Below are 13,654 nucleotides of genomic sequence, written 5' to 3'. Positions count from 1 at the left end.
GAAAATTATTGAGTCACTTTTCAGTCCTTACTGTGTCTCTAATAATTAATTCTCTTTTTTTTTTTCTTTCAAAAGTTTCCACCTTCTTTCATGCATTGTCTTAATACCTATTCTGTCTTTATCATCTGTGTTATTTTTTGTTCCTGCAGAAGGAGATACTCAGCACTTTATTGGATGGAGCAAGGGACATGGATATGAAAGAGGACAGTGAGTAAGAGAACATACATCCAACAAAGTTTGCATTAAGTCAGTTCCAACAGTGAATGAGCTGAGTTACCATCCTGTGTAGAAATTCTGGGAAAGGGTACAACATCCAAATCTCAGAATTATCCCAACTAAGGGATCAGTGATATGGTAAACCCCACATCTCTCCTTTAAGAGCTGTCTATGGCACTGAGCCACGTTCAGTGTGGCTCAGTGCTTGAGCATTGACCTGTGAACCAGTAGGTTATTGTTGGATTTCCAGTCAGGACACATGCCCAAGTGTGTGGAATTGATCCACAGTAGGGTGCCCGCAGGAGGCAGCTGATCCATGACTCTCTTTCATCATTGATGTTTCTACCTCTCCCTCCCACTCCATTCCTCACTGAAATCAATAAAAATATAGATTAAAAAAAATCTGTCTCTGATATAACACAATTCCCTGTCACTTCTGCTTTCACATATTGGGCAAAGAAGATGCCAGCTAGCGCTGGATGTTGGCAGTTATACAATAGAGTTGGTAAGAGGATCCCAGGAGATGTGGGAGGAATGTTGACAGCATGTGCAACTCCATGCTTCCTAGCAGACTCAATTCTATCAACATCTGTCCCCAAAAGTGAATTAGGTTCTAAACATGTTCCACATATCTGTAACTAATAATCCTGATGCACCACAACAGACTTTGAGAAACAAATTGTATCTTTTTTTCCTCTCAAAAGTTTCCACCTTCTTTCATGTATTGTCTCAATATATGAAACAGATGTCAGTTGTTGTGAGAAAACAACTCTTATTTTATTATACTCATTATTATGTTCTTTTTGGATCTTAGAGCATGTATCTCAAAATTGCAATATGGGAAGTAAAAAAGAAAGGAAGGGAGATGGATAAAAGAAAGGATAATAAAGAATGACACTTCTCAGTTTTCGAGGCAGAAAATTCCTGTACGTCTTTTCAAGAAACTATCTTTCAAATCTAAATTCCTACTTTAAAGTAGAAAATCACATCACTGTTCTTGTGTTAGGTAGCGTAGCAAAGTCAACTAGCCTGCTTATAGTCCAACTCAATCTCAGTTCCTTCTTTTGAAAAGTGAAGTGAATGAGAGGAAATATCTCAAAGAACTGTTTTTAAGATGAAATTAAATAATTTATGTGAAGAAACAAGGAATTATTCAAGGTGAGTTGTAAGCACCTTGTTCTGATTACTGTATAATTTTCATTCCATTCTTCTGGGGGAAAAAGGCATACAGTTCAGTTGAAAATCAGCAATCTATGAGGACAACATTTTGGGAAACTAAGTTAACAGTTGACATAAGTGCTTCAAATTTAAAGTAAACAAATCTTCAGAACAGCTGGAAGAATGCTGACTACATATGAAATATTGTGGACAGCATATAGGGAAGAAACCTGAAAAAAGAATTTTTGAGGGAGTTGATGAGAAGAAACTAATTAAAAAACAAACAAGAGAGAAATCACACATGCTTTGGAAATAGAAGAAATAAACCATATCTTTTAGGAGAAATAAGAACCAGATATTAAATTTGAAAAACATTTACCTTTGGGCACGCAATGTGCCCTTAGTTCTGAGGCCAGAGATCCATCACAGACAAGGTGCTGCTAGGTTAAGGAGCCTTCTCAGAGCCCCCTTCACATCCTTGTTCCTCAGGCTATAGATGAAGGGGTTCAGCATGGGGGTGACCACAGTGTACATTACTGAGGCAACTGAGTTTTGTAGGGAAGAATGGGTCAAAGCTGAACTGAGGTAGACCCCCAGGCTCGTCCCATAGAACAAGGAGACCACGGAGAGGTGAGACCCACAGGTGGAAAATGCTTTATATTTCCCCCCTGTAGATGACATTCTCATTAAAGCAGAGACAATCCTAGAGTAAGAAAACAGAATTCCTGTGAGAGGAAGTACGCCCAGGAAGGCAGCAGACACATACAAGACAATGTTATTGATGAGGGTGTCAGAGCAGGCCACCTTGAGAATCTGAGCCAATTCACAGAAGAAATGTGGGATTTCAGTGCCAACAAAAAAGGTCAGTCGCCTCATCAGTAGAATATGAAGTAGAGAGACCCAAAACATGATGAACCAAGATATCAGAACCAGAGTGCCGCAGAAGTGTGGGTTCATGATGACTGTGTAGTACAGGGGGTGGCAGATGGCCACATACCGGTCATAGGCCATCACAGTCAGTAGTAAGGTGTCCATTCCAGCAAAAATCATTAAAAAGTACACCTGAATGAGGCACCCAATATAGGTAATGCTTTTGCTCTGTTCCTGGACATTCACCAGCATCTTTGGGACCGTGGTGGAGGTGAAACAGATGTCAACACAGGACAGGTTGGTGAGAAAGAAATACATTGGGGTGTGGAGGTGGGAGTCAGAGCTGATGGCCACAATGATGAGCAGGTTTCCAAGCACAGTGAACAGGTACATGGACAGGAACACTCCACAGAGGAGGGGCTGCAGTTTAGGATCATCTGAGAGACCCAAGAGGAGGAATTGCGATGCTTCTGTGTGATTTTCTGCTTCCATGAAGCTGGTGTTTTGTTTTTTTGTAGAAGGAAGGAGGCAAAAGCAGCATTCAATGAATAGTCAAATGTCATCTCAGCTAGTCATCACCTTTTAAAAATTAAATATATTTTTATTGATTTCAGAGAGGATGGAAGAGAGAGATAGAAACATTAATGATGAGAATCATAAATCAGCTGCCTCCTGTCTTCTCTCCTCCCACCTCCCTCCACTGAGGGTAGAGCAACTCTGACCGAGAATCAAACCAAAACCCCCTGGTTCATGGGTTGATGGTCAATTACCGATCTTTGCCTCCTGGACTATGCAGCACCTTTTGATTTCAGCATTGCGTGGGCATCTTATATGATCTAATAGTCATTCCAATACCAGTGATTTACTCATTTAAGGGTAACCCAGTTTTATTTTAAATTGTGTAATCATTCTGACTTTTTAAAATTTAGCAGTAATGTTTCTATCTCTTGTTTATATTCTACTCACTGGTTTTAATTCTCTTATCTAAATTTTAGGATATAAATCAATTTCTTCTCTCATATCAGCCTTCCAAAACTAAAGACATATAAGGTATTTTCTTTGATAACCTCCATACCTCTTTCATTTCATAATAGTAATTTAAACATGGGCTTTCACCTCAAACAATCTTATGTCTATGGCCTGATGCTTTATATTGATGTCACAGCTAACTCTCCATGTGGCTTATTGTATGTTGGTCTAAAAATATGGTTACTGCTAATACCATCTTTCTGAGGTATCAAAATGCCTTTAGTTACAATAAGAACTAAATAAATTATAGATGTTATTGTCATTATTTATCTATATCTTTTATCTCAATTATTTTCTTTTTGTTAATCCTCATCAAGAATAATGCCCTCCCCTTAATTAATTTTTAGAGAAAGTGGAAGAGAGAGGAGAGGAAGAGAGAGAGAGAGAGAAAGAAACATCAGTGTGGAAAAGATACATTAATTTATTGGTTCCCACATGCACCCCTGCAACTGAGGTATTTGCCCTTGACCCTTTAGTCCATAGGTCACCGGTCGAACCAGTGAGCCAAACCAGCCAGAGCTAAATTATTCTTTAGATATAACTCTTCCAAAGTACAGTATAGAACTACAATTTACAAAGTAGGATCTTGTCAAACATCCTGGAACAGAATTTGGTCTACCATCTTACATCTCTATGACCTTGACAAAGTTATTTTAGCTGCTGATACCTCACCTGTATAATGAGAGTAGTCAATATTTTTTACATTGTAGGACAGATGAATGATTACATGAGATGATGCATATAATTTTTCTAGTGTAGTTTCTGTGACATACAGTGTGCACTTGGTAAAAGTGAATTTCTGTTCTTAACATCACCATAAGTCTGTCTAGCATGGTCACCATTTTTCGTATTTCTGAAAATACTGAGCTGGGTCAGTCATCATTATAAATATATCAGGTCTGTTATATTCTTTTTATCACTATGCATCACTTCTAAGTAAGGAAGATCCTTTTGACTTCCTCTTTCAGAGACTGCCTGCCAAGTGGATTCTTCCCAGAAGAGGAAGATGCATATGCACTACGTAGATAATAGGGGGAAACAAAATCACACTAGCATCATAATAAAATAGAAAGCATGTCTGAGGGTATGTGCCCATGTGTACATGCTATTAAATGGAGATGAGTGGAAAAAATGATATAATTTATGTTAAAGTATTCAAAGTGTCTATCTATGAAGTCATCCTAAAAATTGAAAGGCAAATTTAAGACTTAAAAATAAAAGGCAACCGGTTAAATGGGAGAAGATATTTACAAACAATACCTCTAATAAAGGGGCTAATATCAAAAATATAAAAATAACTCATTCAATTCAACAACAAAAAAACCAACCAGTTCAATTTGAAAATGGGCAGATCTGAACAGACAATTTTCCCAAAAAAGACATGGAGAAAGCCACCAGATATATGAGGAAAAGCTCAAGTTCACTAGCTACGGGGAAAATGCAAATAAAATCCACAAGGAGATATCCCCTCATATCTGTTAGCATTGCTATTATCAATAACAAATGATAATAAGATTTTAAGAGGATGTGGAATAAAGGGAACACTTTTGGGAATGAAAAATGGTGCAGCCTCTATGTAAAACAGTATACAGGTTCATAAAAAAAAGAATAAATTAATTTTATCACTCAGCAATTCCTCTTCAGGGTATTCACCTGAAAAATTTGAAAACATTTATTCGTACAGATATATGTAAGTACCTTTACGTTTATTGCGGCATTATTCACTATAATCAAGATATGGAAACATCCTAAGTTTCCTTCAATGGATGACTGGATAAAGTAGATGTGGTATATTCATATTATTGAAAACTACTCAGCCATTAAAAAGACAAAATACTGCCATTTGTGACAACATGGATGGATTTTGAGAGTATCATTCTAGGTGAAAAATGTCAGCTAATAAAGGACAGCAATCACATGATTTACCTCATATGCTGAATAGAAAACAGCAATCAACAAGTGAATAAACAAAACAAACTTATAAATTTAGACAATAGTATAGTGATTATCAGTGAAGGAGGGTGTAGAGGGAGGATAAAAGAGTAAAAGGGGTCAAATATATGGTGATGGAAGGAGACTAGACTTTGGGTGGTGGTGAGCAAACAATAGAATGTTCAGATGATGTACTATACATTTTTAAATCTAAACTTACAGGGTGTTATTAACTAATATTATCCCAATATATTTGATTTTAAAAAGAATGTACATAAATGTTTACATTCTTAATAAAATGTTTCGCTATTCCTAATGTCTAGAGGAAGCTAATTAAATGAGAGAGAAAAATCACTGAGGACCCATTCAGTCTGTGAAGGTTGGCAGAAAAGACTTTTCTGAAATATGAATATTTGAGCAGAGAAAGGAAGCATGGATAATTGTGAATTAGGAGAAATTGAAAAAAGGGTAAGCACTTAGGACTAAGAGAAGAGAATTTGCAGTTGTACCTGGGTTGGTGAGCTTGGTATCAGAAGGGATTTGAGAAACCAGTGAGATAGAGAACAGGTCACTGGTGGGATAGAGTGTGTGAGTCCTACTGTCTGAGCATCCTGTACTCTTCCTTGTTGGTAAGTTTAAGTTCATTTGTTGGTTAGAAGTTATAATTATTTTTGCTCATTTTTGTCATGTCAGGAACCTACCAGGTGCCTGGCACAAGTGCTCAACATATACAAATGTTAGGTGTATAATAATGTTTGAGACCAAAGTGTCAGCCATAACACAAAAGAGAAATATTCCAGCTCATCATATTATTGTTTTCCTCTTGCTAAATTAGTAATCGAATGGCAATTTCTTAACAACAGCTGTTTTAAAAGGGCAGACAACAGAATATTCTACATTAACTCACTGGAATAGCTGTGTTAAATTCATAAACAGACAACACACTCAATTCCATCTTCAAGTACTGGATATTCTGCTGAACATCCAAAGAGATGAGTAAAATGAAGAAAGAAAATTTGCCTGAGTACTGAAAATCAGAAATGATTATATTATTTGCAAGTACAATTATGGACACTGAGGTGAAACAACAATAACATCAATATAGAACTATTAAGTGATACCAGTTGAATCAGATCTGCTGCAAAATAGGTAGGGAGTACAATAACGAAACCCAATCACATTAGTAACAACATACCTCATGCATAGCAGATCTCCAGTGAGTGGTGAATGAACGAATTGTTGAAGATCTGGAAATTAAGAAAATCCTACAGCTTGGGGAAATAGATTGAGATAATCTGCCAAACAAGTCTCACTGCAGAGATCTCTTGATCCCAAAAAGAGAGAGAAGGAAACAGACCAAAAGCTGGGGGGGGAAAAAACAGGTTTCAGTGGAAACAAAAGTACCTTTAAAGTACAGGGACTTTATTGTCATAAATTATATACTACCGGGCTGTCCCCATCTAATTATTCCAGAGATAAAGCACAGTACCCACTTTGTCTCATTTCCTTCTCATGCCACCATCCCTCACTGGAAACTAGGACCTTCTCTGAAGGTTATCACTGAAGCTCTCTGATCTCCAAGGTCTATCCCTGGCAAGCCCAACTGAGTTTCTATTTGGCTCGGTTTAGAGAATTAAGGAAATGGACAAAAGACACACATTTAAAGTTTCCCGCATCTCAAGCGCTGAATTCTCAGAGCTCTTCATTAAGTAAATTGTTCCATTGTCTTTGCACTCTCCAAACAATTCAGATCCCCTGAGAGGCAAAACTAAAAGAATGGAATATTTTTCTCTGCTGCTGTTCTATACTAACATCAAGTGGGGGAGATATATTTATTTCCTCCAAGGAGAAACACTTCTTTCTTTAATTTTATTTAAAACTGACAAGGAATATTTAATTGTCTCAGAAACCCACTTTCTGTGATGTTTTTCTCCTGAACAACTTTGTAGGTGCCATGGATCCCTTGGTGTTTGTAGTGATGCAGGGGTAGAGAGGTCTTTTCTAAAGAAAATCAGAGTTTGGCTAAATAGTTTGAGTTTTGAGTCACCATTCAGGTAGGTAGGTGTAAGTGATCCTGGTCATCAATGTCATTGTGTGACCATGGCAATGGGCATGCACTGGCATTCTGCTGTTCTCAGTGATTGGCTGGGAGCAGCTCAGAAGCAACCACTGTGCAAGTATAGTGGTGAATGCAAATGTCAAGACATCTGAATGGGGTCTCCTGGGTGAGGCAGCTTCCTTTAACTGATGGGTATTTTCAAAGAGGCCTGAGTACTGTCAGATGGCTGACCTGCCTGCACCTGCATCATAAGTCCTTAACCCTGAAGGGGGATCTGGGTAAAGGGTACAGTATTATCTGGTCCATCTCTCGGGAGATTTGAATGAAAAAAACAACTGTTTTTTAGCCTTACAGGATTTTAAAAACTTATTTAAGTTGGTCAGAAATAGTTAAGTATCCCATGATCACACTCATATGTGGAAGCTAATGAACAAAATAAACTGATGAACAAAGTAGATCCAGAGACATGGAAAATTGGAATAGACTGATGAATTGCAGGGGGGTGGGTCTAGAAGAGATTAACCAAAGAATTTAAATGCATATTTGCATAACCCATGGATACAGACAATAGTGCAGTGAAAACTTGTAGTGGTGTGGGACAGGCTGGAGGGGTGTCAATGTGGGGGGAAAAGGGACATTTGTAATACTTTCAAAAGATGACATAAGTTTTAAAACAACAGCATTTGAAGAAAATAAAATATTTTTTGCAGAAAATTAGATTAAATTAGATTTCATATGTATTTGCTTATACTGTAATTCTAGACATGCATTGTCAATACAAGAACCACCAGCTGCATGTAGCTATTGAGTACTTGAAGTGTGACTAGTGCAAACTACCATGTGCTATATTATAAAATACACCTCAGATTTTAAACTTAGTAAAAATGTATAACATCCATTAATAAATTTTATATTGATTACATGTTAAAATGATAATATGTTACAGAATTGTACACTGAGCCCTAGCCCGTTTAGCTCAGAGGATAGAGCATCAGCCTGTTGATTGAAGAGTCTTGGGATAGATACTGGTCAAGGTCACATGCCTTGGATGCTGGGTCAATCCCCCATAGGGGGCATGCAGGAGGCAGCAGATCAGTGATTCTCATCATTGATGTTTCTCTCCCTCTACCTTCCTCTCTGAATCAATAAAAATATATTTTATTTAATTTTTAATATATTTTTTACAGAGAGGAAGAAAGAGAGATAGAGAGTCAGAAACATCGATCAGCTGCCTCCTGTACACCCCCCACTGGGGATGTGCCTGCAACTAGGGCACATGCCCTTGACGCGATCGAACCTGGGACTCTTCAGTCTGCAGGCCAATGCTTTATTCACTGAGCCAAACTGGTTTCGGCAATAAAAATATATTTTAAAAGAATTATACACTGAAACCTATATAATTTTATTAATCAATAACACCCCAATAAATTTAATTTAAAAAATAGAAAAAGAAAAAACAGGATGACTGCAGCCCTACATTCAGAACACAGACATCTGTGAATTCCCCTGTAGGATTTAAGAAAATTGTCAATTTGGTGTATCAGAATAGATGGCTGTCTAATGTAATAATATGCATAAATTCCACAGAAACAGTAGTACTTTGGTTGTCTTTCTAAATAATAAAATTTAGGAAATTCACATCTCAACACATAAAATCCAAAACCCCAGAGCCGGACTATGGAAAGAAAAGGAAGTGTCTCTTTAGAGACATAAATATTAGTAGAGAAAATAGAAATGGTATCACATTCTTGGTATAGAAAACATAATTATTCCTCCATAGAATGGTAATTCCATGAATGCGCAGACATACAAGACACACATTGCTGCTTTTCCATTGAAAAAAAAAATGGTTTAAATTTTTTAAAATTCCTGCAACTCGGAAGTGAGAAGTACAGGGGAACTTTCTCCTGAGAAGAGCAAGGCCCCAAACCTTAAAAACTGTATTCCTTTTTATTCTTCTATTAGTAACAGCAAGTCTTATTAGTAATGGCAAGTTATTAATATTAGTAACAGCAATTCCTCATTAGTAATAGCAGGTCCTCAGAGATTGGGATAACCGTGACCCATTGACTAATTATGAGCTCTGCATTGAGCTCCCATGGCCATGCAGCAATAGATAATCAGCTGTGCCTCCAGCCCTTCAGCTTCCCGTCTCAGTCCAGGGGGCTTCACATCTGAGTCTTCTCCTCTCGCATCCACTGCATCAGGAGCCCACGACTAACTCTGACGTCCTGCCAGTCTTGATGGAACCTGACCCTTCATTGCTTGCCAGGCAGGACAGGGGCAGTGGATTCCCACTCCTTGGTCAGACTCCAGCAGAGACAGACCTGCCCAGTGAGTACTGTGGAGGCGATGGATGGAGAAAGGACTGTCAGGAGCATTTTTTTTTTCATTATTAGGACAAACAGGAGACTTGGGACAGACAGCCGGGAGGGCACCAGTATGGAAAGTTTTATTTTTCCTTAAAAGAGTAGAATCTAAATAGCTGGAGGGAAACATCTGAGTCTAATTCTTTCTGACCCCCCCAGGGCCTATCCTCTGCTTGGCAGAGAACAAGAACATTCTGCTAAATACTGAATAGAGTCTTCCTTGGATCTCAGAAACAGTGCGTGGGCCATAAGGCTTCTACATGCCCAGTGCTTTCTCTCCTGTACTTCCACCCCCTCCTCACCAACATACACACCGTCCCCTTTGAGCAATGTCTCCTGAGGATAGCAGAGGATAAAATAGTGTTTGTGTGCATTTATGTCAAAGCTTTCATTTTCCAGTTAATAGAATCCACTTATTTATTTATTTATTTATTTATTTATTTATTTTAAAATATATTTTATTTATTTGTTTTTAAAAATATATATTGTATTGATTTTTTTACAGAGAGGAAGAGAGAGGGATAGAGAGTTAGAAACATCGATGAGAGAGAATCATCTATCAGCTGCCTCTTGCACACCCCCTACTAGGGATGTGCCCACAACCAATGTACATGCCCTTGACTGGAATCGAACCTGAGACCTTTCAGTCCACAGGCCGATGCTCTATCCACTGAGCCAAACCGGTCTTGGCTAGAATCCACATACTTAAATACAAAGAAACATGGTAGAGGTTTTCATAAAAATAAAAAAAGAGAGGTAAAGAGAAAGAGAAGTAAATCTTATTTTGTGGACTGAGACACATTTCAGGATTTCCACTCATTCCATGAGTGAATTACTTGGGACATAGGCTTCTAGATACCTCTCTCTCTACTGTATCATAGAATAAAATGTCGTCCTTCAGCCTTTCCCGGAATTGATTTTCATCAACAAACCCACTCTTCCAATCTGATTTAAAGACTATCAGTGAATGTCTATAAAGGGCAACCCTCTGTTTGGTGCCACAAATTTCGCAGAGGTGGGTGTTATTCTCCCATTTCCATGTAAGAGCTATCAGCACAGACAGGTGTAAGGAATTACCCACACTTCCCACTTAGTGGGTGTCAGCTGAGGGACTCAAACCCAGGCCTCCTGATTCCCACCCCAGGCTCTGTCCCCTCCACCGCGGCACAATGCTTGTTTCTTTCCAAACCTGCTTTAGTCTCAGATGAGCAGAGGAAGGTACAATCATCAGTTCTTTTTCTTGGGATTTGGTGATTTCATCTGTGAGTTAGCAAAATGCACCAAGTGGTTTACTGGAGCCTTTAATACATTAATGTAGTGGACCATAGGTTTCCTGTGAGTAGCAATGCGTTTCTCAGCATGTTTTGTAAAACTGAGATACGAAAACGTAATTCCTTATACAAATGTGCATTTTCCTGTGGCTCTATCATGAAGACTATTGCTAGTCAGACTTCAGGGAATGTTTAATTTTATGCCTTGGCAATCAGAGCAAAATTGCACATATATCGTTTTTTTTTTTACAACTCAGTCAATTATATGTTTTTAAACATAGCTTTAGAAAATTCTCACTTGTTTGATGTGGAGAGGAACTTACGAATGTTCTTAACCCTGTCATAATAAAAAATTTTACAGAGAAAATGATTATCCATCAGGTAATACTAATCATCATTTAAAGTGCTGAAAGTGATGTATGCATTTCACAGACTTGAAATGCAATGCTGTGGTAAAAATGACAATCAGGGAACAATATGCATAGCATGAGAGTATTTAGAAAAGTCTTCAAGGAAACTGCTTAGGTATGCATAACTGAAGGCTAACCTTATAGAAATATTTTTTAAAAAGAGAATGCACCCGGCAAATTCATGACAATGTTTGCCTTCGGACAGCTAAGTGCAGGGGAAGACTATGCAGGGATAGTAAAATAACTTCAAGTTTTATCAACAACAAAGATGAGTTCTTCAGCACTCATTATTGAATTATCAATATCATTTTATCCATTACCTATATAAAATATGAATATTTAATAATACATGAGGGAATTACCTGGGGCATGATAAGCTTCTATCTCTCTCTCTTCCCTAACATAGAATAAAATGTTGCCCTTCAGCTTTTAAGGAAAAAAATAAGCCTATCATGTCCCAGGTAAATCACTAGGTATTATTAAATATTCACATTTTACATGGGTAATGGGTAAAATGATAATAATTGATAACTTAATACAACATTTATAAATAGCCTGGCAATAGTTCCCTATACTGGCTACATGTTAATATACCCAAAATACTTATGTGTAGAAGTTCTGATTTATTTGGTTCTAGGTTATGGCCAGACATTCGTTAAGCTGAAAAGATGGACAGGTAATTTATAATGATCAACTTGCATTGATAACCAGTGTTTATATATTTTATATTTATAATTTATTGTTATATTTTACAGCAACTCTATAAGATCAGTTTAATTAGTATACTCATTTTTCAGATAAGCAAACTACTCAGTGGTCTTTGTTCTTTTCCCTTTTGACCTTTCCTAAATTAAATCATTTTTTAATGCAAAGATATGTAGTTGTTTTAGGATATAGTGAATGTAAATTTAGGCAGTGTTTATAAAATAGAAATGACCAGCTATATACATAGGAACCTAGCATGTCACGCAAAGGAATACATATTTTGACAAAGTAATATTTTGTAATTGCCTCATGTTTCGACCTGTCAAGAGAAATGATCTGAGTTGCCTTCAGGGGACTGATTTAGATGAAATGCTATCCCTCTGTAAGGAAGAACTGACTTGGAAAGCCAACTAAAAGTTTAAGGAAACTGGCCCTAAATTTCTCCACTGTTCATTGGCGGTTTGGTTTAGATGAGAAATCAACTCCTCACAAATGTTTCTGATTAGAGACAAATTTAAGAAGTGTTACCCGTCCACTACACACCAAAACAGTACAAACTCAACCTCAAATGTTTTTCTTGGTTTGTGTATCACTGATAGAAAATAACCTTTCAAAAAAGAAAAGTAAGTACAGAGTATTCATGAAAGTTATTATTTTATCATTGGTGCATTGTAAATTGCTATTATCTTCAGGATCAGTGATGCTGTGTGATTTTATTCACTTAACAAAAACATATCTCCCCCCCCCCCCCCCGCCCCCTAGTTGGTTTGGGTTAGTGAATAGAGCTTTGACATGCAGACGGAAGTGTCCCCAATTCGATTCTGGTCAAGGGCACATGCCTGGTCTGTGGGCTTCATCCCTAGTAGGGGCCTTGCAGGAGGCAGCCGATCAATTATTCTATTTCATCATTGATGTTTCTATTTCTCTCCCTTCTTCTCTGAAATCAATAAAAATATATTAAATAAGACAAATAAATAAAACAAAACACATAAACATATTTTTCAAAATATGTAGTCTACCAAGACCAAATATTTATGTATTGGTTATATTTGAGGGACTTATACCAGAAAACCCACTCATTTGAGTGAGCACTTATCTCCATGAAAGATAGATATCCTAAAACCAAATAAAGATGAAAATACTTAAAGATATTTGCCAGGTAAATATGCTATCTGATTATGAACATTTTATTTTTGGTTAGAATAGAGTTAATGTGTTTAAGCTCTTTCCAGATTATACTTCAAAATAAGGAAACTTCTTATACTGCATTTGGGTGAGATTAAAGTAATTTCAACTGCTTCTTAATTTCTTTCAATTATAATATTTATCTTATAAAATCATATATCTCATTCCATATTTTTCCTTCAAAAGTGGAAGGCTGATATTTTGATGTGCTCATGGACTTGTTACCTCAAAATGTCCTTTCTCCTCTAATATTCTTTGGCCCAGTGATTCTAAAATAGTTGTATTAATAGATGAATAGTCCAGACATCAATAAGTCATGTTGATGAAGATAACAAACGAGGAAGGTATGTGGTCCTCACGTGTAAATACTTTATTTGTGAATTGCTTAAATACAAAATATAGATGCTTCTACACTTGTTTCATTTATTTAGCACTATCTTCTTTTTCAAA

General features: G+C 37.1%; 1 protein-coding gene across 1 annotated transcript; it reads right to left on the bottom strand.

The window, feature by feature from the left end:
• Positions 1 to 1,797: 1,797 nt before the first annotated feature.
• LOC311623540 (olfactory receptor 7D4-like) lies at positions 1,798 to 2,736 on the bottom strand (the record flags this gene model as incomplete). Its single annotated transcript, XM_084885735.1, has 1 exon — positions 1,798 to 2,736. The coding sequence occupies one exon, from the start codon at positions 2,734 to 2,736 to the stop codon at positions 1,798 to 1,800; it is 939 nt and encodes a 312-aa protein (XP_084741861.1).
• Between the last annotated feature and the right edge of the window lie 10,918 nt (positions 2,737 to 13,654).

The sequence above is a fragment of the Pipistrellus hanaki genome (genome assembly GCF_964339955.1).
Source record: "Pipistrellus hanaki genome assembly, chromosome: 5".
NCBI classification, from domain to species: Eukaryota; Metazoa; Chordata; class Mammalia; order Chiroptera; family Vespertilionidae; genus Pipistrellus; species Pipistrellus hanaki.
This window is presented reverse-complemented; position numbering and strand designations above follow the sequence as displayed.